We start from the raw sequence: 25304 nt of genomic DNA, 5'->3' as shown, positions 1-25304 counted from the left end.
TCAGGCCACAGTCACATTTTTAATAAAAGCACTTTGATTCAGTGACAAAAGATACAGCAGACATAAATCAGAAAATCAAGTTTTGGGTAGAAGTGTGCTCCTGGTGTTTTCGTACAATCAAACAAGATCCCTAAACCTAACCATCCCCTCAGTGGTTTCTCAGCCATTCACGACACACTAGAAGGCTGCTAAAGTAAGTCACCCTTGCTTCACCCCTTCCAAAGTTGCTATGGAAGCAGGATAGAAGGGTCTTAGATCTGACCAAAATCAACAGAATAGATTAAGTCAGAAAATAACTCCTGTTCTAATTTGAGTAGATGATTATGTTGATACTATAGGAGGGAGACCAAGCAACCTACAGAAATAGTCCTCCCTACCTCCCCCAGTTTCACAAATGTCCATTTCAGCTATGGCACCTTTGTGGAGAGAAGCCTGACACAGCTAGCCTCATAACAGGCTTTATCTAGTTTGAACAGGGCGTGGCAGAAAGCATCTCTGTAGAAACTGTTCCCCATCTTATTGATTAGTCTATTCAAATAGGCAGCTGGCCCCATGTTTGAAAGGAGTAGGCATTTTCATCTAGCATTCTCTTTTGTCCTGCTCCTCTTATTGGGGCATTAGAAGCCAATAAAAGGAGCATAGGATCCTTTTCACTGTGACATTAGCAAAGTAACCAATTCTAATTCCAAGAGTCATAATGATCCTCTTTCACTAAGAAAACAAGCCCTGAAGCTCCCTGGGTAGGGGGATGAGTTCTGCAGCACTGAGAGGAGGATGGTGAAGGGCTTGTTCTTAGAATCCCAGCACACACCAGAGCTTTGGAAGGTTGTATCCCTGCACTTTGGTCTTTGGGTACTGCCACCTGCTCAGTATCTGTAGTGGTCTGGCTTGAATGGCCCATCCTTTGACAAGCCTAGGTATTTGGCCTGCTTCTCACTCAACTTTGTCAGCTTCACGCACAGTTTATCCAGATGAGCAGCAGCCACAGCTTCATCCAGCTGGAAAAAAAATCATCAAGAAAACAACATTAGCTTCAATTCAGGAAGTCATGGCCAACAATGAGGAATGAATGCCTGAAACCAATAGCAGTCCCAAGGAAGATTTAACAGACTGACATAGATGAACAGTCACTGAGCTCTTTCCCTGACAACATTCAACTGCTTGAGTGCAGAGGCATCTAATCTTGAGCACAGAACCAATTTCAGATGTAAAAGCTCCAAGCTTTATTTGACTCCCTCAAAAGCATAAGTGAGACAGACAACTATGTATTAAAGCCCATTTCAATCCCTCTTACACATTCGTATCCACCACCAGGTAAAGAACTGAGGTAAAACTATTCAAAGATAAGAATGTCCAGTTCGGTAGAATGGAAAAGCCCCAGTCATGTTTCCACTATAAATACATCTGTACATTCTAGACTATCATCTTAATATTTTAGAAATATTCTAATACTGGCAAAAGAGAATGCATTTCCTTTCTAGATATACCATCTTTGGGGTATGTGTGTTAAGAATATTCATTCAAGAATCATTAATTCAGCAATAATACTATTATCTATTGTCATGGTCTTCATGAACGATAAAGCCAAATTGGGCAAGTATATCATATTTTATACCCAACTTTGAGCTTTTCTTTATGCCAGAGGTGTCAGACAAACATGCAATTGAAATACATGAGCAGAAAGTTGGAAGATAGTTAAGTACCACAAGGGAAGAGTCAGAATACAAACAGTAACATAGAAAGCTTGCTACTATGTTAAATGGGAAGGCAGATCCATAAAAGATATTCAAAGAGACAGAACAGCATTAAGGAGGGATGAATCAGTGCTGCTAAGTTACATATGATAGAAGGACAAGTCTTAACATCATTCTTAACTCCTGCAATGTACAAGTAATCATTGCTAAAGAAACACAAACACAAGATAAATCTAAATTCCAGCAGCAGAGAAAAGACTGATAATATTACCTCCATGCTAATCAAATGGATGTGAAAGGTCAAAATACATTTTGTCAATAAAATCAACTATCAAGGGACAGATCTTTAGCTTGTGTGAACAAGCACATCCTAAACAAGAGTGTGCTAACAAACCACTACTGTAAAGTAATCCCACTGCAATAATCAGGTAATATGACAAAAAGCTACATTCGAACAGAGTAATTCAGTGCAGCTCAACTTGTTCCTAGTAACATGGAGCTGTTAAAACCTACTGAGAACCAGCGTAGCCAAAGATGTACAGGACAAACAAAAACAATAAATGAAATTTTTAAAGAATGTGGAAGTTAACCATGAAAGTTACAGAACGCTACGTAAGAGTCAGGTTTTCTTTCTTTCTTGATATTCCTAACTGGAAGGACTGTATTTAGAATGGGAAACAAGTATTTAAGCTTTGTAGACCCTGCCAGTTAAAAAAACAGGAGGGTTAAAAATCAGATACATATCTGGTTGAACTGGAATGACATAATGAGATCTGACAGGTGCACTGCCAGCACTGTTATGACAGATTACACCTGCTTGAAAAAGGAGCTGTTACTGAGTTGCTGACATTTCCCAGATCAGGTTCTCAGACTGCAGCAGAGAGAAGCTGTTTCACAGCTGCTTCAGCTTGTGGACTTCAAGATTTAGAGAAAGATAGATTGATATTCTTACCTACTGCACACTTAAAATCAGGAAGCTGAGCATAAAAGAGGGCAGGTTTGGCACCAAGAATATGGATGCAACAGCTAGCCTAGATTTCCAGGAAAATACATTGCAGAAATACATGCATGTTCCTAATAGCTAATCATCAAAGCAATAGTCTGCAGTCAAAGAAAACACAACATTATTTGGCAGTTCTTAGATTTACATTTTGATCTCAAAGTTACTGCACAGAAAAAGGAAAGATACTAGCCAAAAAAATTATCGAAGAAAACTCTTCTACCCATCTTTTATTGGTTCTGACAAGAAGACAGCCTTACTCATTCAAGTTATCTGTGGAGCACAGTTGGAAAAGATGATCATTTTGTCATAGTACATGAACCTGAACACATCATTGCCATATGCTGCACAAACACGCAACTCTATTTGTAAGCAACTGATCTGGGTGTTACTTCTTTTCAGTTCAAGTACGATTACTAAAAACTGTTATTCACGAAGAATACGAAGGCACATTTTATTAGCAACATTGCACTCTTTTTGAGGGAATTGTCAACAAAACTTTTCCTCTGAAGATGATTATGTGTGTGAGAGCTTGCTGACCAACTCATATTTCTGGTATACTTTGATCATTAAAAGACATTTTTGGAAGCTTAAGAACCTAAGCAAACACTTCATAAATAAGCCCGAAGACACACTTTATACTTCCCAGATGAAAAGTGTTTTCACATTTAGTCTCACACCTAGCTGCATTTCAAACGCAGTGGGATTTATCTGTAGTATCTTTTCAATGACCATCTCAAATTCTCAGGCTTGTTTTGGAAAATTAAAACCAGATTAGTCTTACAAAGGAATTTGCAAGTTATGACATGACCCAGATTTCTCCAAGAACAAAGAACCCACAGATAAGTTTAGAGGGAAACGCAGGGGAATTTGTGTCATGAATATTTTGTGAAACTATTATGATCAGATTGTGATAAGCTCTGCTCAGGTGCAAATAGGACCCAGGCTTGCTCTCAACCACAGTAAAAGAGACTTCTAATTTCACTCCAGCTTTAACCCTGCCCCACTAGACTTTGCTGTTGGATAGGACTGTGACAGCTTGCTGTGAATGCTGACACTCAGCAGAAGGAACATGTTAGCTGGAAAGAGCTTCCTGACTATCCTGAAGCAGCACAAGGCTTTGTCTGTTCTTCACAACCTCCTAGGCACAAAAAGCAGCCCACTTCAGACTCAACAAGCTCAGTGTGACTAAAGTCAAGCACTTAATAAGAGACAGAAGCTCTTTGTAACAACATTCAGTAGGAAAACGAACTCAAGCACAAACAAAAATCTCTATTATCACATCTGAAGTTGGCTTCCTTATGAGCTTGCATCTTTCTGCTATTCTACCTCACCTTCTTTGGCAGAAAATGGACTCCAACAGAGTATTTGTCACTATTCGTCCACAGCTCAATCTGTGCCAGCACTTGGTTGGTGAAGGAGTTGCTCATAACAAAGCTAGGGTGACCCATGGCACAGCCCAAGTTGACCAGTCTGCCTTCTGCTAGCAGTATAATGTGACGGCCATTCCTCAATGTATAGCGATCTACCTGGGTGGGAAAAAGCAAAAGCAGTTGTTAGAGGCAAAGGCACAGACAGCATTTTAACCCATGCAAAACTTGGTGGGCTACCTTCCCACATCAACAATTTAGCAACAGGCTTGGAATGTGGACTTTTATTAAAATTGAGACACCCCTCACAATTCCCAGCCAGCATTCAACAAAGCCTGTAACTACCCTGGGCTTCACACAACATGAATCTTGGCATCCGTTTCATGCCTAACCAGTTATCCCATTTCTTCTGATTCTTTCACACGCATATCATCTCAGGTATCTGTGGTAGGGAACACGCTGCCAGCAGTAACATGTAATTCATGTACACAATTATGCAACAGTATGGAGAGCCCGGAGAGTGTACACCTCTGCATCCAACAGTTCGGAGGATTTGCATCTAACACCAGGGTAAAAGCCAGTTTGCTCAACCTGCTGAAATTACTCCCCAGTAAATCTTCCCACTTCAGTAAGGCAATCGATTGACAATTGAGACATGCACAGTTTGCCTCCTAGGTACAGGCTGCTGTAGGTATCTACAAACTCTTTGGCACCAGATTCTAGGAGAGACTGCTCCTTGAAGTCTCTTGTGGCTTGACAGCTCATCTCCTGTGATGAGGCCAGGCCCATCTGAGAGCAAGACAGGTCCAAAGACATGATGCAAGAGGATCTTCCCACTTATCAAGAGAGCAAGTCACATTGAACCTGTAGCTGTGAAGAGCTCGTGTAATAAATGGCTATCCTAGATTTCTAGTACAACCTCCCCACTTTGCTCTCAGAGAAAAACACAGACCTTTGTTCAGGCAGATTTCCAGGCTGTGCTGGGGACAACCTAAAACCAGATTACTGGTTTTAGCATGTACATAGACAGTGACTATCGCAAACAGAAGCCCTAAACAAAATTCTTAATTTCTCCTGCCCAAAAGCAATACAGCAAGGTAGAGTTAGTAAGTTTTTCTTTTTTTGACTGAGCAGTTGTATTTTTTATGGATGTTGATTCTCCAGTGTGGACCGCAAGAGGCAGCATTCAGTTCACCCATAAAAAATACAACATGTACCACCAGAAGACCGTGGGAAGGAATAATGAAACAAAGCAGCAAAAGCAGCATGCTAAAAAAACACGAGAACTACAGCATTACTGACAGTAAATGCTGTTTACAGATTAAATGGCTACAATTAAGTTTTGAGGTTTGAATCTGATGGTTTGCGTGTCAAGATGTTGCACCCAGATATTGACCCAACATACACCTGTACAGCTGCTGGCTTGTATGTGGTATCACATACCTTCGGCAATCTGCTGACGTGACTGATTCAATGCACAGGGTAATGCAGAAAAATGCAAATTAAAGTTTTTGTACAGAAGTCAGTACTGTGAAGACAAGTCTCACCCATGGGCAGATACACCAGCTCACTTATAAGGTCAAGAAGCTGCTAGAGAAGTACAACTCAGGTTATCCAAGTGCTAAGTTCACCTCCATAGTTAAACGCATCCTCCTTTCCCCTATCTGCATTTAGCTTACACTGGACTTTCCGGCTGCTTTGCACTTCCCTCCAGACCATAATATATACATAAATGACTTATTTTCAAAGCAAAAGCTCATCATTCCTTGAGCTTTCCTTCCCCTCAAGAGCAACGTTTGTGCTACATATCAGCGTAATACCAGAACACAGGTGAGGGGTACTGCACCCAGTGCAAGCACATTCAGAACAACCTGCCAGCTTTTTAGGAATAAGTCTATTTCCTCCTCAGTTGTACTTTGAAGGCAACAGATGAGTCTTAGAATGGCATATTAAGACATTTTCCTATCCCAAGTGTTAAAGGTTTCTTATGCCAGCTCACAACTTGTAAATGGGGACCACACGTTACTGAAAACTACAAGGTTGGATGCTTCCATAATCACCCTTTACCTCCAGCTGATGTCTAGCAACCATGTACTCAGCTCTAGTATTAATTCTCAAGACCAAGAGACAGATGTCTTCATAGGAGGGTTTTGATCATGGATGGAGATTTTTGGTCTTGTACTATATTCCCCTCGTTGCTACAGGATATAGAAAAAAGTTGCTAGGTCTTATTAAAAATTCACGTATGCAGAGGGTTGGTATTATAAACACATACAGGTCCCCTCACCTAATGTGGAAAAAAAATGCAATTCTAGGGATAAGCACACCTTTAACACAGGACTGACCTCGGCTTGAAGCTCTGAAGACGACTAGGGACAAGATGACCAAAGTGCCCCTTTGATGAATTTGGACAAAACTGAGAAGCCAGCAACGGCCTAACTGGCAGACCAATAATTTCCTTCCCAGTCTCCAGCGTAGAAGCAATTCTATCGATTTCTTACAGTGACTCAGCACTGTTGCTCTGAAAAAGGTCCTAACGCATGCAGATGAATTCCCACATAGGTGGTGAGAGAATGAAGTTGCCACCTTCCTGAGAGTTTGTTTCTAAACCCGTAAGTACAGCCTGTCTCCAGCAGTAAGCAGTAGATGGGTAAGGAAGAACACAACTAACTTCAGATAATAACTTTAGCTGCATTTAAATGTAGATGTTCATGTCCCTACAGCATCCCAGGCAGTGGCTTCTGTGTGAGCAGGTGCCTCCTTTGGGTCATTCCGAAACTCCTGCTTGCAACAGCGATGGTTTACAGAACAGAGATTCAGGGTAGGAGGTAAATCTTCAGCATTAAACCATATGGACTACCTTGACCATAACTCCAGCCTTTTAAAAATAAAACATGTCTTTAACCAGATGCCTTTAATGTTTTTCATTCCTTGAACTACACTGCACCCAATACATTTGTAACAGGACTAGCTCCTTCTACATGGAATACATAAAGGAAATGAACTACTGCTTCCTCCAACACTGACACTCAGATTTTTGCGTGGATTCTAAGAGCCACACTGAATGGGCCTGTGCGGGTAGTTTGTACATTATCACATTAACATCCATTTCAGCCTTTCACAATGCTTACGAATAGCTCCAGTTTTAAAACCTTTTAAAACCTGAGCTACCTGAAAGCAAGCAGCCTGCTACAAGCTCCTTTAGGACAAAACCTAGAGTGAAGTCAGCTCTACATCAAGGCCATGGGCAAGAACAGACCTGAATATAGTGAGAACTTGAGAGTATAACTTTATATCTAGTTCAGCCCATGTTTAGTATCCCAACAGCAAATATGATACTGAAAGACTTGCAGCTGCTTATTAAGAGTTTGATGTGGGTGCCCAATAAGCCACAGGGAAGTTATGAAAATTGGAAAAGCAGATTGAGATCTAAGACATACGCTTGGATGTGGTTAAAAAAGTTAAAAACCTGTCCCAGAATCCTGCTATCAGCAGGAATTTCTTCTTCAAAAGGTATGCCAAGTTGGACAGAACCTGGTTTGCCTTGCGATGTTCTCCCTCAACATTGTTGCTACAAAATAATTTTGATATAATTTAGTTTTGTTTCTCTATTCCAGGACACAACTGAAAAGCTGAATTTTTTTTTAGATGCCTACTTCCCTGTGTGTCTACTACCACGATTTGAAGTAAATACATACTGAGAATGAAAGCTGAGCAAGGATAAAATATCCTGCCTTTTCCACCCACGCTCAGACTTATGGTCTCCACAGGTTTCTAAAACAAAGCCACTGAGTCTGGAAGAGAAGTCTGAATTTGGCAGAGCTCCACATAGGCTTTCCTGAGGCTTCAATTTCCAAACAAAAAAATGCTTTGAAAAGCAAGAGGTGTGATTTTTTCAAACCTTGACAGAATCCCCAAAAGACATTCCCTTGAGATTTATTCTAATATCAGCACCCTGGCATCAGGGCTTAGACTGTTCTGGTGCAGGGCAGCTACATCAATAAACAGCTTCCTTTGAGGAAATTCAGATCAGCCACTAGGCAATTCATAAGCTCTGTTCCTAATAAATTCTATACATTCTCTTAATGGTCTGTTCTCTATTCATCACCTAGCTTGTTTTTTAAAACTGAGTTATGGCTTTGTTTTCAGCTGGTGGCTATCAAAAAAGCACATTTCTATACCTCCCTCAATATCCCACACATCAAGGCTGACCTCCAGTAAGGAACAAACTTGATGCAATTGCCTACATGACCAACATTAAGGCATAGGCTCCTGTTTGTCCAGGTAGTAGGAACATGTGAACAAAGATGCATCCATACCAGGCGCCTCTTGTCAGAGACCGTGCTTTACTCCAAGGCAATGGCTGGAACCGGTTGCTTTAACACCAATGCAAAAATATTACGTGCAACTTGTCCCAAGTTATACAGGCAAGAGCAGATTAGAATTCACATTCTGATCAGCCCAGAACAACACTGCTTCCAAAAATAAAAGCTAGAAATGCAAAGAGAAGCAACTGAAAGGAAGTGTCCCCCTTTCTGGAAGCAGACGCTGACTTGCAATAGGGTATCTTCTGCAAGGTCTGTCTCACCTGAGGTTTAACATTCACCACCTCTACTGCATTTTCATTCAGCCACTTTGCATCAACTTCCACATCAAAATGACCAATATTACACACTATGGCATCATCCTTCATCTGCTCGAAGTGTCTGCAAAAAAAAAAAAAGGTGTTCCATTAAGTTAAAAAAAATGTTTCTCCAAAATCAGAAGATGCTCTGGTCCATAGCTTTACTCAAGAAGCAAAGAGTCCCTGGATCACTGTAGTTGATTCTCACAAGCATGAGATACATGGGTCTCATAATCTTTTAGACGTGAAATCTGCTGGAAAAAAAACTTCAAGCCCCTAAAAAAGGACCCTTCCCTAGAATGTAAGAGGTTATTGGAAAGAAAGTAAAAGTTTTTTTTTAATTGGTCAGTACTAAAATACCTGTAGTTATTCTGTTCTTTCCTACACAGAATAAATCTTTCTCCATGACTTTAAAGTTACCAGCAGTTTCACATCTCTGGAGACTAATGGCTTTATCTCCTCCCATTTAATCTGACCTTGCACTACAACACATAGATACCTAATTGCAAAGACAGGAATGGGTTTGTGAAGACTGGAGGGACTGTAAATTGAGATCTGAGAAGTGATAAAAACCAGCAGGGTATTTTACTGAGAACAGATTAGTTTCAAGTCTGTTGTGCACACTAACAGATGGAATCACTTTCAATCTTTACCTACCTCCCCTTTTGTTCACATTTATCTAACAGAAAACTCAGACCTGCCCTTTCATTTTCCAAAGTCTGTCTTTCCATCTATGCCTTTTGTTTCTCCAGCATTAGGTGCTGTAAGACAACAAGTGCAACTTGTCAACATCCAACAGAACTGAAAGACTGAAGTCCCAACCTCTCATTAAATTAATATTAACACCATATTGCTGGCAAGTTATGACTGTCTAACTGCACCAGGATGTTTTCACTAAAGCAAGTGGCTAGATCATACCTGCCCTGAACAATGTCAGTGCATCCAGTGGTGGTAACAAAGATATTTCCTTCTTTACAGGCCTCCTCCATAGTAGTAACTTCATAACCTGAAAAAAGAAGAAAGATTATCCCCCTGCCCAACCACCAGATGTTGTTCAAAAATGGGCTACAATATTATGAGCAGAAAAGTATAAAGAACTACGAATAAAAGAAGTCTGTGCCTGGCCTACAGAGGGTGCATGATAGTGGGTGTACTTCTCTTACTAAATACCAAGGTAGCACAAAAATCTCTCTCTCTCAGTATTTCCAGTATGTAGATCTATACATTCAGCATCCTGTGTCCATCGGTGTAGTGTCTGCCACAGCTCTCAGACTGGATTCAGGGGCTCATGTTTGCCAAGGAAATGCACCCACGTACCTGCTGGTTCTAACCTGTTATGAATGGAAATGGGATAAACTGGTACTAAGAACAGCTACATTAAGCACCCACAGAATAGCTAGAGCACAGCCTCATGTTGGAAAGGCAGAAAGCATAGCACTGGTCTACAAAAACATCTAATGAGGGTAAGATCTGGTGTTTTAGTGTGGAAATATTCTAGCAAAGTCTTAACCCACAGTGGAGGTAGTTGCCCAAGTTGAAGATAATCAAGTTATTCAAAACCAGACAGAGCATTATGAAATTAAGGGCTTACCCCACAATGGTCATTTTATCTTGGACTACAAATACATCTTCAAGGCCTATACTAAGGAACTCCTTCGTAAGTTACAAAGGAAAAGTTCCTCGTGTCCTTAAATTAAAGAGGGAGTCACATCTACATCTACAATATAGACAGGGCTGAAATCTACTGAAACTTCTTTGACCAGGTATCATTTATTGCTCTACATTAACACAGACAGAACCAGTAGTAATTTCTACATCTTCAGTTCTCACCTTCCATGGCTGCCTGCAGCGCATTGATGGGATCAATCTCAGTGATGATGACTCTTGCTCCGAAGCTCCGCAAGGCCTGAGCGCAGCCTTTGCCCACATCACCATAACCTGCCACCACTGCTACTTTTCCAGCAATCATAACATCTGTAGCACGTTTGATACCGTCAATGAGGGACTCACGGCAACCATAAAGGTTATCAAACTTGCTCTGAGGAAGAAATGGGAGCAGTTTCAGAACAGAAGAACTGTCTGGAACTGAATAGAGCATGCTAACTCAAAAGAGATTTATTGACTAGATTTAAAGACATCTGGACACAAACCTCATGCACACCTGAAAATCCCACTATAATTCATGTGCATCCGAAAGCATCAGCACCCTCTAAATACCATTCCCACATAACCCTCAATGGACCAGCATTTATCTTAGAAAGCAGAAATACAGCTAAGCAAGGGATATATACCTCCTGCTCCATCCTTAGGAACTGTTGCTTGCAGAAATATGTCAGACAAACCAACCTTTACCAGTCACAAGCTCATCCAGGTCATTCACTTTCTTTTCCAGCTGTTACCTGCCGTCTACCTGTGGACTTTAAGTCGGTGTTGACAAGTTCCTTGACAGAATCTAACTGTAGCCCAACAGAGGCATAAATTCCAGGGTTGTTTTCATATTATTGAAATACAAAAAAAAGAATGCATGTCCTCGCAAACAAACAAGCCCTGGATGTTCTAAAAATGGGATATTTACAATGTAATATCACATTTGAGTGTGGTGAGGCACAGGTACAGGTTGCCCAGAGAAGCTGTGGATGCCCCATCCCTGGAGGTGTTCAAGGCCAGGCTGGTTGGGACTTTGAGCAACCTGGTCTGGCAGAAAGTGTCCCTGCCTATGACAGGGGGGTTGGAATTAGATGGTCTTTACGGTTCCTTCCAATCGAATGGATTCTGTGATTAGAGGCAACACAGGCTCTATATGCTAGAAAAGGATATATGCTGAAAATCTGCTCAGTACCACATCAAGCAGATGTTAAGTCAGCAAGAGAAAGAATACTTGTAGGGGAATTCCCAGCACCAAACCGGCCATTACAACATAGCAGAAGTGTTCTAACTGCACTACCTTGGTGACAGAGTCGTTAACGTTGATAGCTGGAACCTTCAGGGTCCCATTGGCCTTCATCTTGTACAAGTTGTGAACTCCAGTGGTTGTCTCTTCTGAAATACCTCTAATTCCTATGGGAAGAGTAAAATGATTCATCTTAGTTGGAGTTAATACCACTGCAAACCAATACATTCAAGTGACAGAAGCAATTTTCACAGGCCTAGGTTATAAAATCCTTTGCAGGAAGCAGGGAAGAGATCAGAACCCTCATTTGGATCCTCCAATAGCAGTATGAAGCTTCAAACAAGTTTCTTCCCCACAGGACTGTTAAAACAGCAAGACAAAATATTTTTTTGAAAAATAGAAGAGATCGATTCTAGATCAGAGAGTCAGGAAAGACACAGTTCTATTTTCCCCACAATCTGAGCAAAGAATTCTTCTGCAAAGAGCAAGATGTTCGCTTCAGTGATGTTTCTAAAGCCTAGCCCAGTCTTGCAAGATGGCTTGAAAGGAGGTGATACGTAGATAACCGCATTTAAATCTAAAGCACTTGGAACAAGAGAAATTCAATTTCTCAGTTCACCATTCCCAGTCCTCCTGTTGGTAATCAACCCCAGCTCTGATTAAACACCCCAGATCTAGACACTAGCTACATGAAAATTCAGTTTCATAGGTATTACTACCACAGTCAAAAAAGCACTGTTTCAAATATATCCTTGTTTGAAAATAGTCCAGGAGGTGGAGGCCAGAGACAAAGGACTGTCTAGAAACACAAACATCATAGAACAAGATCTTGATATGACAGGAGCTGTCATTCAGTCAGTTTGCTCCAAATTACCAAATTATCCAAATGCCAAAGCTGTAAGTGTGCTCCCTGCTTTAAGGGCCCTGACTCTTCAGACCTTTTGTCAGCCTTGAGTTTTGTCCTGAACTGGCATTACCGCATATGGTACTAATTCCAGATATTTCTCCTCCCTGCTGTATCAGTAATATCTCATTGCATGTAAATTCTCTGTATGCTACATTGGGCAAGCCCCCGATTACTTACAAAGTCTATCCACACAAAAAGCTACTCAATTTGTGACAATCAGAACAAATCTGAAACAAACCTATGCAGCCTTGCAGAATATCAGTAGTAGAGAATATGGTGGCTATGTTCTTTAAGGTCTGGAAGCATACTATAAGTTAATTATTCTGTAACTGTATGAAATTAGGGGAAAATTAGGTATTAGGTGAAAATAGAGGAACTGTTAAATCAGTCTGAAACCACCAACATGAGCCATATCCCTTGAAAGAGATCCAGGTGGACACCTGGAAGGGTGAGTGCGAACCACCAACAATCCCAAGCAAAATCCAGAAGTGTTTATGCAGCCTGTTAATTTTGGGGATCAAAGCATCCAGGCCTGGCCAAGCACGGCAGCACACACGAGGGGCCTGCAGGCTCCAGGGAGGTTTCTCGTGGCTGCAAGAATGACCACGGCCTTATGTGCTCTGCAAGGGCACGCACCCAGTGCGGAGGGCAGGAACCGCTGCCTTTGGCTCCAGCTTAAGCACATGTTTCAGGGCCCTGCATGCTCAAGGCACAGCCCCCCCACAGGCTATGTGAATGTGCTCCTGTGGAACAGGATGTAGGTGCTCGGCAACAACCCTCTGGTTTCATCTGCCTAGGTGAAACGAGAGCCCCTGGAGAGGCTGGTCTCCCCTCTGGTCATCAGCCCAAGGCCACCTGTGCCAATGGGGCTGCAAGGGAAGAAGGGAGAACGCCAAATTAGTACCAGAGCTGAGTTAAGTGAGAAACACAAAATCCCTTGAAGTCATCTCCAAAGTTTCACAGCCTCGCCCTCGGGAAGCGTGGCTCGCTGTGTGCCCCAGCCCAGGCCATTGCCACCTCACGCAGCACCCAGGGAAGCTGGGCCCCGCCGGCCCTGACCACCCTCCGCAGACCAACGCCGCCCCCTAGCGCCCCCCCGCCGAGCCAGGCCCTGGGGATGCTGTCCCCCATTGTCACTCCTGTGGCAAATCGTTAGTGGAAAATGTTTATTGATTTATCTTCCAACATCTTTACTCCCTTAGACGGAGCACATAGATGCTGATTTCTGTTCAAAATCATCCTCAAAACCTGCTGCGACATGACCTAAGCCCAGATGAGCCATGCACACCAAGAACCCCAGCAACTTTGGTTCAGATCTGTGTGTGATTCACAAAGCTGTTTTCAAACTGGGATTTTTACAGAGCAACACGTCTTGATAGAGTCCAAAAGACAGCCTCCAGGCCTCCCTGTCACTTCCCAGCCACCAGTTATTAATAATGGTGCTGTCACAAAGAGAAATGGGAAACCAGCACCTCTAGAAGGAACTATAGCTCCATTAGGTCAGTTGTCCCCACTGGTCTACCATCACAGACCTCAGACAGCCATCGATTACCACATTTCACTCTGTTATCTGCAGAGAGAATAAGTTCAGGTTTTAGCGCAATGAGGGCAGGGAGGGGACAGGACAGTCTGAAGAATGTTGTCTGGTGCACAGTGACATACAGCATCTATAGCAAGTCTCTCTAAAGCAGCATTTTCCCCGAAGTAACAATTTCCCAGTGCAACTGACTAGATCAAGGATAATCTCTCCCTTCTGAAGGAAATCTTTGGGAGTCGATGGCAGAAACCTCGAGTTCAAATCTGCCCTTTCTTCTGGCCTATCTCCTAAAGACAAGCTTAGCAGACTGCCTTTAAAACTGTGCAAAGTGAACCTCATGTTAAGCATCTCAGCAGCTTCCCTTCCCTGAAGGCCACCTGCCTGCTGTCCCCAGGAGACACATACAGCTGGTCTAAGCTGCCCTCAAACTGTGCCAAATGAAACGCTTAGTTTTAATGCCTGAGTGACTTCAGAACAGAGATGGGTCTACAGCGAGGAAAAAGTTGAAGTAAAATAAAGAAGCCTTGCTGAACATTCAGGCCTGCTTTGTTCTCCCGTATTTCCTACCTGATCTATGAGCTCTAACAGATCACAAGTCATCCCATCTTCTCAGTCTTTTCTGAACAGCAGCCTTTTGCAGAGATGCCAAAGATGACCTCTGCTCAAGTTCAGATGACCTTCTTCTTTGGTTCTGAAGTTTTCCCCCCTCCTACCTTTACCTATCTTGGTTTTAAGAGCATTTATCTTAGTGGAACAAGAAAGTAGTACAACAGCCATTCTGCCCTCTAATTGCAGCTGTGAATAGGGGCAAGGAAATGCTCTGCAAGCTTTCCCACGCAGCTGCTCAACACAGCTGCTAGCTGAAGTAGACTTGAATGAATCACATAGCCCTATTTTCAACTGCTCATTGCACGCCAGGACTGAACTAACTCCTGTATAAATTAGACATGGCTGAAGCATGGAAGACAGACAGCTCCCTCTAAAATTAAGTCAGGAAACTTGTCCAGCCTTCAAATAGCAAATGATGCACTCGGCTCATCATTGCTGTGCACACAGCTCAGCTCCACAAGCTGTTCTGCTCAATTCTCAGCTTTCCCCATGTCTCCAGGGGAGAACATGGGCTGCAACATATCTGCGCTCACAATCCAGCCCTGCCAACTACTGTGCATGCTCTAATGTGACTGTCATCCTACCTCCATCCCCAATGAGGCCGTTGAAATGTGACATCAATCCATTTTCAATGACCTTCAAAAATCACCACAAGCCTTTAGCATTTATTAGCCTCTGTTACCCTCAAGGCATGAAAAAAAATAGATGCTGCACAGCTTTTTTTAAGCAATTTTTGCAACAAAGGGCTAAGCACAGATCTTAAATGCAACCAAGGCTCTCTACTCAGTGGGTCCCATTCTCAAAGTTTTGCTGCTTCTGAGGAGCATTGGACTGGGTGGTAAAACACACCATGTTCTGTTGCCTTCCACAGAGATGAGTCTTAACTTACTGAACTGCTGCAAGGAGGCTTCTCAGCTACAATCAGTGCAGATAGTATACGCATTTTAGCGAGGGAAACACTGACAGGTATGACATTCTGTCTAGACCCTTTAAAAACCCAGCTGAAGAGCCACTCTGGAGATGGGAAGCAACCCCAGACAGTAGGGATGTTTTATGAATGGCAGACCACAGATGGTTGCCGAGAGAGGAGACAGCTGCTGCCCTGCTGCAACATATCACACTGGTCCCTTGCACAACAGGAACACAAGACAAGTGAAGGCACAAAGGGGCAGATATCAGAAAGGCTGGTGCTGTGAAAGGAGCTCAGTGTAAACACCCTTAGGAAGAGAGAGACAAATTGAGGCGTTTGTTGCAGGTATGTGGCAGGGGAACAACCCTGCTAAACAGAATCAGAGTATGAAAATGCATTTTGGGCCTGTCACAATGCCAGAGAGACGTGACTAGTTGTAGTATTCTTTGGCATTAAACAGCAGAAAAGCAAATTGTCATGAATTTTAGGCAGAGGCAACCTAAAAAGCAAAAGAGACCTTTGATGGAACAGAAGGGATCCCAGGATGGCTGAGCAAACACCAGTGAAAATCTTGCATTAGTTCAAAAAACACCAAGATGTTCACTGCTGAAGAATTACTAACATGAGGTTCAGGGTCAAGGAGAAAACTAGGCCTGTCTCACAGATGCAGTTTCCTCTCTTCCTTGTACCCCTACCTACACATGGGCACAGATGGCAAGTAGACCCAGCCTCCTTCCTTCACACAGCCCTGTGTCATGACTTCTGATTTTTCCCTGTTCAGGCAGCACAAGGCTCAATAAAGTTGATCCAGCAAACTTTACAGCAACCCCACCTCCAAGGACCAAGAATGAACAGCAGCAAACCCAAAGGTGTCAGTTTAGTTTCTGCTTCATATGCCCGTCCAATTATCTCCACACATCCTAGGTCAAACACATCCTTTGGCAATAATAGGCCTCTGTGGTTTGCAGCGGCACATATGATGGACACTGGCAGAGCAAAGAAGCTGTCATACTTGCCCAGCACAGATGAGCCTGCTACTAAAAGTCATGTCAAATTCCCTTCAGATAAGTCATTTTACAATAACACATGCTAGCCACACTACACTGATGTTTTCAGTTTTACTATCTTATACCAAAGGTAACAAATCAACAAGAGTCCCAAGCCTGACTCTGCCATCATCTTTGCTGACATAAATTGGATGAGTTAATGCCTTGTAGTTTATACACTGTAGAAAACTGCTCCCTTTCCAGGAAAAAACTACATGTTGTCACAAGTTCATCTAGAGATGCACTAAGAGGATAGGGAACAGAAGAACATTAATGACAAAAAATATGTATTAATTGCTAGCTGACATTAAGCAATTCTAAAAACACAGCCCATTTCCAGGAAGCTTTTGACCAGTCAGCAGCAGCACTGGTCACTCAGGTAATGGATACAGTGAATGATGGCCAGAAGGATAGGTTAATGTAGTATAAATACTACAAAGCAGAGATGGAAACAACAGTTCCTGCAGGTAAGAGATTCTGGTTTTTGACTGTACGCAATTTTCATGGACACATCCATAGCCTCCTGGCACATGCATTTGCATCATCCCTTCACCCCTTTTACACAGGCAGGGAATTCCCACAGAAAAAACACCTAAATGGCCTCCCAAATAGAACAGTGCCTGACAAAAACTGCAAGTTACCTTTCAAGAGCTGTGGGTATTTAGCATGAACGAGGTTGGTAAGATCTCCACCGTCATCCAAAATCATGTTGAGGGGCTGCCCATCCTTGAAATAAAGAGTCTGTTCAATGCACCACAAATACTCCTCATCGGTCTCCCCTTTCCAAGCAAAAACTACAAAGGAACAACACACAATTAGACAGTTTCTTACTCAGTGTGTAATAAAGCAGGTAAATAAAGATTTCATCAGCAGCACTCAGTAGCAGAGCCAACAGACATTATTATCCGTGCCTGCAGGCCAGAAGAGACATTTGCATTGGGAAAAAAAAACTCAGAATGGAGAAGTAAAATCGCTTTGCCTTCTGTTCCAGGCCACAAACTTTATCAAAACTGAGACTGCACTGTTCTCCTCATTCTTCTGCATTAAGAGGGAAAAAACAAAGCAAACTAAAGCAGACTCATACCCACAATGCCCCCACTTTCTCCCTTAATTCACTATGTTACCAGGAATTCAAAATAGCCAGTGGATATATTGATGCCAGCTCCTGCACTTTGGCCACAACAACCCCATGCAGCGCTACAGGCTTGGGGCAGAGTGGCTCAAAAGCCGTTCAGAGGAAAAGGATTTGGGGGTGCTGATTGATGCTCACATGAGCCAGCAGTGTGCCCAGGTGGCCAAGAAGGCCAACAGCACCCTGGCTTGTGTCAGGCATAGTGCAGCAACAGGAGTAGGGAGGTGATCGTCCCCCTGTGCTCTGCTCTGGTGAGGCAGCACCTCGAGTGCTGTGTTCAGTTTTGGGCCCCTCAGTACAAGAAGGACATCGAGGCCCTGGAGCGTGTCCAGAGAAGGGCTACGAAGCTGGTGAGGGGCCTGGGACACAAGTCCTGTGAGGAGCGGCTGAGGGAGCTGGGGGTGTTTGGTCAGGGGAGACCTTATTGCTCCCTGCAACTACCTGAAAGGGAGGTGTGGGGAGCTGGGGGTCAGCCTCTTCTCACAGGTAACTAGTGATAGGACTAGAGGGAATGGCCTCAAGCTGTGTCAGGGGAGGTTCAGGTTGGATGAGGAGACATTTCTTCTCAGAAAGAGCAGTCAGGCATTGGGACGGGTTGCCCAGGGAGGTGGTGGAGTCACCGTCCCTGGGGGTGTTCAAGGGAAGGTTGGACGTGGTGCTTAGGGACATGGCTTAGTGGGTGACATTGGTAGCAGGGCGATGGTTGGATCAGATGACCTTGAAGGTCTTTTCCAACCTTAATAATTCTATGATACAAATAAAAACACAGTTACAGCATCCTATAGCACAGCAGAAAAGAGGCACCAGACTTTAGCATGAACAAAGCACCAGAACGAAGACCACAAACTCTCCAGCAAATCTGAGTTTAAATTCTAGTCTCTAGCACAGTGCTAAAATCCAAGCTGCTGTGATTCCGTCGTTCTTATAAAGGTGTATTTCTAGATCAGTACATCTACCACCATGTTTCAACAACTAACACATTATAACTAGCAGTACCTTTGCCTTTCAGGCATTTGTACCTGCTTCATGTTATACTCAAGCCTCAGTGATAACAAGTTACTCAAACTTGTTAGGCATATGATTTATATACCCCAACATTGGACAGCTGCTAAATTGCCATGTTTTCCACTGTTTATACTGAAAACTTCAGCTCTGAGCCACAAGGAGCCAATCCTACAACTGACCCTTCTGCAGAAATGTGCATTAGTATCTCTCATTGTATACAAAGGTTCGGCATTCCTCCAAGGTCTCATAAATTCAGTATGTGAAGTGTAATATCAACAAAAAAGAGCAAGTTCCACCAAGCAAGAATACCAAGGGCATAGGTCAAAAGCTTAAACAAACACTCCACCTATAAAACTGCTCTTCAGCTGAAGTTTTGAGTGTTGAAAGCAGTGAGGGAGGCAATATCTTAACATCATATCTGGAAAGTCGTCACTCATCCTTTGACATCACACACCAGCAACAAGCAGGAGCTGATGCCTGCAGCTAGTAATGCCACAGAAGCTGATGAAAGAATTGCTTTCTTCTGTTGCATGAAAATGGACCACAGCTGAGGAAAGACTTGTGGCAACAGCTAATTATAACAGTAATGAAGGACACCTCCCAAAGCAGAGAACCAGGCTGCCAGAAAACAGATTTAGCCTCTGCCAACACCCAGGCTCAGACCATGTACTCCCAGCAGCTATGAGGACTGGATGTCCTTCAGCGTGTTAACTACATGGCAAACAGCTTAATGTATTTATACTGATCTGCAAGGAATTGCTAACAACTGGAAGATGACAGTAATAAAACAGCATTTTGGTAGAACGCTGCAGGGATATTAGGCTGCAGTACAACTGGCCTGGCTTTAGCCTTAAAATATCTTGAATATTGACCTTGCTACTGTAATAGGGCACATGGCAGTAAATATCCCTTCCCCAACCCCTGTTAGAACCAAGCTTGCTGGAAACCACCAAACACCTGTCTGTCACACCTACACACCAGTGTCTATTGTCCAGCCCATTTAATCATCTTACTGACCAGGCTTAAAGCTGGTTAACAGACAGCCCAGCTCTTTTGCAGTCTGCCACCACATCAGCCATTGTCAGCAGTGCTAGACTGTCTGATGCAATTCAGCTAGAATCAAACGTCCCATTCTGTAACAATCACTGGCTTTGATAGGCTGTTTCTATCCTGAAGCTTATTCAGAGGAGCTTGATTTGTACACAGTTTGATTTAGCTAGAACAGACTGTATACCCCAATTCATCAGAGCCAAATTAGGACATAGAAAACTTACCAGGGATACCAGCTTTTGCAATAGCAGCTGCAGCATGGTCCTGAGTAGAGAAAATGTTGCAGCTTGACCATTGTACCTGGAAAACAACTCAAGTTTTATTTGCTGAACAAAGTTCTGCGATATCACGAACTCTATATCCAGACACAGAAGAGAACAAAAGCAGAAAAGCATATTAGTACAAATTCCTGCCTAAGTAGCTCTGCAAAAGTTAAGATGAAAACTAAGTATTTGACTAGGACAGGGAGAATAATGATATTTGGGTGGATAACATAATGGAGCTTTAGCTGTGCCGCATATTCAGACATCTACTTACTTACAAGCACTTGTGCCAGACAGCCAAAGCACACATTTAGCTATAGATCTTCAGGAAGTGCACAGTATGGTGGGTTTAGAAAGTCTGGGTCAATTAAGTTCAAATTTTCAGAACAGCCTCATAGCAAGTGTCCAGCAAGGGATAGCCACACAGCAGCACACCTGCTGGCACTCAGGAAAGTCAGAAACACTACAGTCCGTCAGCAGGCATTCTCTGAGATTATGCTCACCCAACTCCCACTCTGTGCCACAGTCATGGAAGCTTTCCCAGTGAGCTAAGCATTTTCCACAGATTTCTTATGCTCAGGCACCTAGAAGAGCAACAGCATGTTGCTGAGTTACACTGAAAAGAACCTGCACACCTACTGCAGCTCCCCAGTGGTGGCTCCCAGGTCCCCAGTGTGACCTGACAGACATGCATTGGAGCTCTTGCTCTGCTCCCTACTGGGCTGACCAGCAGGTAGGTATCTGCATGCTTATTTACAGCAGACTTTAAGGAGAGAGGAAAAATCAGGTACGATCCTTCAACCTGATTTCAGGTATTCATCCCATTGCATCAAGAATCGACACTTCAAACTAAGGGTTGCAGTAGCATACCCTGTTTTCTTCCATCTGAGCCTATAAAACCAACACTTAAGTGTTGGCAACAACACTATCAATCTAGGGAAAACTGATCCAGGAAAAGCACAGAAAAGCTGAATTCAAAGTTAAGCACTATACCTCCTCACCTGTGTTTTTCTGATCTCCCTCCATATCAGCATAGATGACATCAGAAGGTGTCGTGAAATTCAAAGCATACTGAATACCTATATACCATTTACACTTGAAGCACTTGATACAAGCCACTTTTCAAACTCTGCATCCTCAGATCGGTAATGCCAGTTTGTGGTAATGGCATAGACCCAAGAATTACTGGAGTACTTGATGGGCTCAGAGCCTAATATTTACATCGCACTGGTTATGAAGAGCATGTATTGCTATTACATAATATTAAAACTTATGTACACTGAAGGCACAAAGTTATTTACTCTTTGTGAGCCTAACCACAAGAACTGACACCAAGATCACTACATTGCAGCTACATCTTCACTGTGAAGCATATAGTTTCATTGTAGTTTCTCTCTTCCCTCCCAAGCACTGAAACTCCAGTAGAACAGATAAACCAGGGCTGAAACCAAATTCAAGGTGAAGCCTAAACTTACGTGCAGGCATCAAGACAAGAAAGGAGCTCACAATCAACACAATCAAGCACCAAGCTAATATAACAGCACACATCTTAGAGGCACAACCCTAATTTACGCTTAGAGGAATCAAATCTTTGTAGGTACCTCTCTGAATGACTTGGATGAATGCCATATGACACTGATTTTGAGCTGCACTCAGACTAAAGCGGTTTAGCAATTTTAAGCAAGCACACTGCTGCTGCCTAGGCCAGCCATACTGGGATACAGCAACAAACAGGAGCAGCAAGGAGCTTCATAAAGTTCAGCTGCTACCACTTGCTTTTAAATCCTGAAAAGGGATGAAAGTTTCATAGTTTCATAGGAGTTGAAATAAACTGTAACCAGGACTGTAACTCAAAGCTCTCCTTCAGGGCTGCACTATTTGCAACAACTCTGACCAGACAGAAGACAACCTCCACACACAACAGCACATGCAGTCCTGGCACTCCATCTAGATCTATCCCACTGACTTTGAGGAAATGCCTTAGCTGTTAGAGAGAACTTCCCCTTCTACCAGTGCTTTTTGGTCAGCATGACAACGCTTGTTTCCTGTAACCATTTCCAGGCATGTACTCCCAGGAAGGGATCCCATACAGGGCATCTCTGGGCAGCCAGGGTGCAGGCAGCTAAAATTCAGGAAGAAGGAATTTCAGATCACATCCTGTGCTTTACATAATTCATCATCAAGCTCCAGCCAGTTCCCCGATCAGCTCACAAGCTATCTGGATTGTGCCAATCTTGGACTCCATTCTGCAAGACAGGCACAGGGCATGATGCGGCAAAGGGCTTATAGGTATCTGAGTCTTTAATATAGACCAGGGTAACTGGTTCACAGTCACCCAGTGAATTTCAAGTCAGTAGAGTCTCCACCCTCCATCACTGAACCATGCTGCCTCTCTGGTGTTTTCTGCACAGCTCAAGGGCTATCAGGAGCGCTCAGACAGCTTCATTAGTTTTTGCTGACTTTGAGGGCACAGGGTAGTTCGTAACGCAGGCTAATCTGCGCTGGAGGCAGTCACTGGAGATTCAGCATTACCAGCATACCAGCAACAGCACTGCATGCCTCAACACAAGACAACCACATGGGAGCAGCTTTTGGCACCACTCCTCAGGGTGCTGTGCACACCGCTGAGGGAGCGGCTGAAGCCAGTGACCCAGCCCAAAACAGACACTTGTGAAGATGCCGCCTGTCCAGAGGGAAGATACACATCACAACCCAGGGGTTTTTGCTTAAGGAAAGAAGAGATAATCCACCCTTCTTTAGACTGCAGCACAGTCTCTTCCCAAAAAGGACAGAAATTTGCAAGGACCCCTACAGTAAATATATAAATTGAAGCAGTGCCCCAGGCAGAGTGTTACCTAAGAGCATACTGATGGAGAAATTCAGACACTTTACCTCAGCTCCCAGCTTCAGAAGGGTCTCTATGAGAACTGCCGTCTGCACGGTCATATGAAGGCAACCGGCGATACGTGCACCTTTCAGCGGCTTTGATGCAGCATACATCTCCCGCATCTTCATCAGCCCTGGCATCTCATTCTCTGCAATTTCAATGGCCTTGCGACCCCAGTCTGCAAGGCTGATGTCAGCTGCAAGAGAAGAACAGGTGTCAGAGCTGAAATAGCTGAGGCCTTGGTATCCCTTCACACACTTATGGGTAGGAAACAGCTGCAACAGCTGAACTGAACACCAAGCAACAGCGTGGAGATAGAGCTGAGGGAAAAACAGGCCCTATCCCAGTTACTCCCTGCTTTTGCACTATGGTACACAGGCTTTCAAACAAGTTTAGATCAAACAGTCCTAAAATAGCAAAGCTCCTGTACAGGCACGTTAACCAACTGTGACCTATTGCTCAGGAGTCCTGCGGCCCATTCATTCATTACACTCCGTCTTCAAGCACCCATTCCTGCAGATACTGTCTAAGGGTCTGTCACTTTCCAGAGATTTACTTTCACAGTATTAAGACGTGCACATGTGTAAGGGCTGCCTGTACAGTAACAGCTTCTGCACGTAAGAACAGACACAGAGTACTGTGCTCCCTGCCAAAGGCTCGAGGGGCTGAGCCCCACCCAGCTCCCCCCATTAAGGACGAAGCTGCAGGGCTCCCACCTTGGCTCCACAGAGATAATTATTGAAGCATCATTAGTCACAGGTCTGTACAAAAGGTTTCCAACAGTCTAGCTCGGAGTTGAAAATACTGCACCTGCATACAGGTATATAGTATACAGACAGTATACACAGTATACAGACTCCAGCCTCACCTACAAGATCAAGGGCCAAATGGCTAACACCCAGGTGCTCTACCCCTCAGCATCATTCAGTGCCAAAAGGCCCTGACACTTTTTTTTTTTTTAAATCTCTTCCAGAGATTTCAGGAGCTTACTGTTTCATTACAAACATGGTCAGCTATATTTCATTCAGCTACCTAGTGAAAATGGGCCCTGGAGAGCACTCAGAAACACCAAGCCAGAGTGCCCAGGTTCATACTGACAAGCTAATTGCATTTTATCCCAGAATGAAGCCCAGGGCCCACTGAAGCTCCAGGGCCTGGCCATTACAGCAACCAGGTCTGAAAAAGCCTAGGAAATGGATGGGCATTGAAATGATGATGACAGGGGTGGGCAGGGACTTTCTTTAATCTCACCCATCTTAAAAGCTCAGCAGTCTTACCAGGGGCTGCTAAAAGAATCTCCTGGAGTATTTCAGGTTTGTAGCTCTCACATTCTTTCCTCCAAGGCAAGTTGTTTTTATGAACTAGAACCTTATGGGCTAGTGTTTCTGGTCTTAATTTAATCTTCAAAGACCACAAAACTCTTTAGAAAAATGAGTGGCTTTTTTTGTTTGTTTGCGTTGGTTATCGTTGTTGCCATTTACACGAAGGTTCAAGATTACAAACCTACCCACTAAAATCATTGAGGGGTGAGTAAGATAGGCCCCAGATTTAAGGGCACTTTCCCCTTCGCAGTGCCCGGCGCAGGGCTCCCGGAGGGGAGGCAAAGCTGGCGCAGGGCTGCGGGGGCCCCGGGGCAGGCGGGCAGCACGAGCACAGGCGGAAACCGCACTCGTGCTTCCCCGCACCGAGCCCCGGCGGTTCGGGAAGCCCGCTCAGCCCGCCCGAGGGCTCCCCAGCTCCTCCTCGCTGCCGTTTGGCCGCGCAGCCCCTTCCCGCAGCTCCCAGGGGCTTCCCAGGCTCCGATTCCGCCGGGCGCTCCCCGCCCGCGCCCCCCGGCAGCCGCCATCTTCCCCCGGCGGCCGCATCCAGCCGCAGCCCCCGGCCGGCGGAGCCCCGGCGCGGCCGCCTCCCGGAGCGTGGCGGCGCCGAGCCCGCGGGGCGCACTCACCCACTTTGTAGGGCAGCTTGTCCGACATGCTGCCGGGCACCGCGGCCGCCGGAAGAGGAGGCAGCGCCGGCCGCGGGCCCGCTTTAAGCAGAGGCGGCGCCTCCGTGTGTGTGCGCGGGGCGGGGCCGCACCGGCTCGCGTGAGCCGGGGAAGCGGCCCTGGGGGGGCTCTGCGTGCCCCCGGGGCAGTGGCGACCCCCCAGATCAGATGCCCGCCGGTAACTGGAGCGGCCCGGCCCGGCCACCAGCCATCGCCAGGACCGGCCTTGGAGCGCCGCCGGCCCGGAGCAGGCCCCAGGCCCCAAAGCAGAGCTGGCCGCGGAGCCGCTGTGGGCGCAGAGCGGGCTGTGCTCCCCGGCCTGCTGGCCTGGGGCGTTCCCCACACAGTCACCTCCCTGGCCCTGCTGGCTGCACTATTCCTGATACAAGCCAG

The 25304-nt window shown here is 44.5% G+C and overlaps 1 protein-coding gene across 1 annotated transcript; it reads right to left on the bottom strand.

The window, feature by feature from the left end:
- AHCY (adenosylhomocysteinase) lies at window positions 1–25031 on the bottom strand. The gene is made up of 10 exons (XM_083801213.1): window positions 24873–25031; window positions 22930–23120; window positions 19999–20074; window positions 17229–17381; window positions 11633–11745; window positions 10519–10726; window positions 9607–9694; window positions 8653–8770; window positions 4029–4223; window positions 1–998 (listed from the first exon to the last, which is right to left on the bottom strand). Exons 1-10 carry the CDS (start codon window positions 24898–24900, stop codon window positions 867–869), a joined length of 1302 nt encoding a protein of 433 aa, XP_083657339.1. The 5' UTR covers window positions 24901–25031; the 3' UTR covers window positions 1–866.
- Between the last annotated feature and the right edge of the window lie 273 nt (window positions 25032–25304).

This window comes from Anser anser (genome assembly GCF_964211835.1).
Source record: "Anser anser genome assembly, chromosome: 16".
In the NCBI taxonomy this organism is placed as follows: domain Eukaryota; kingdom Metazoa; phylum Chordata; class Aves; order Anseriformes; family Anatidae; genus Anser; species Anser anser.
This window is presented reverse-complemented; position numbering and strand designations above follow the sequence as displayed.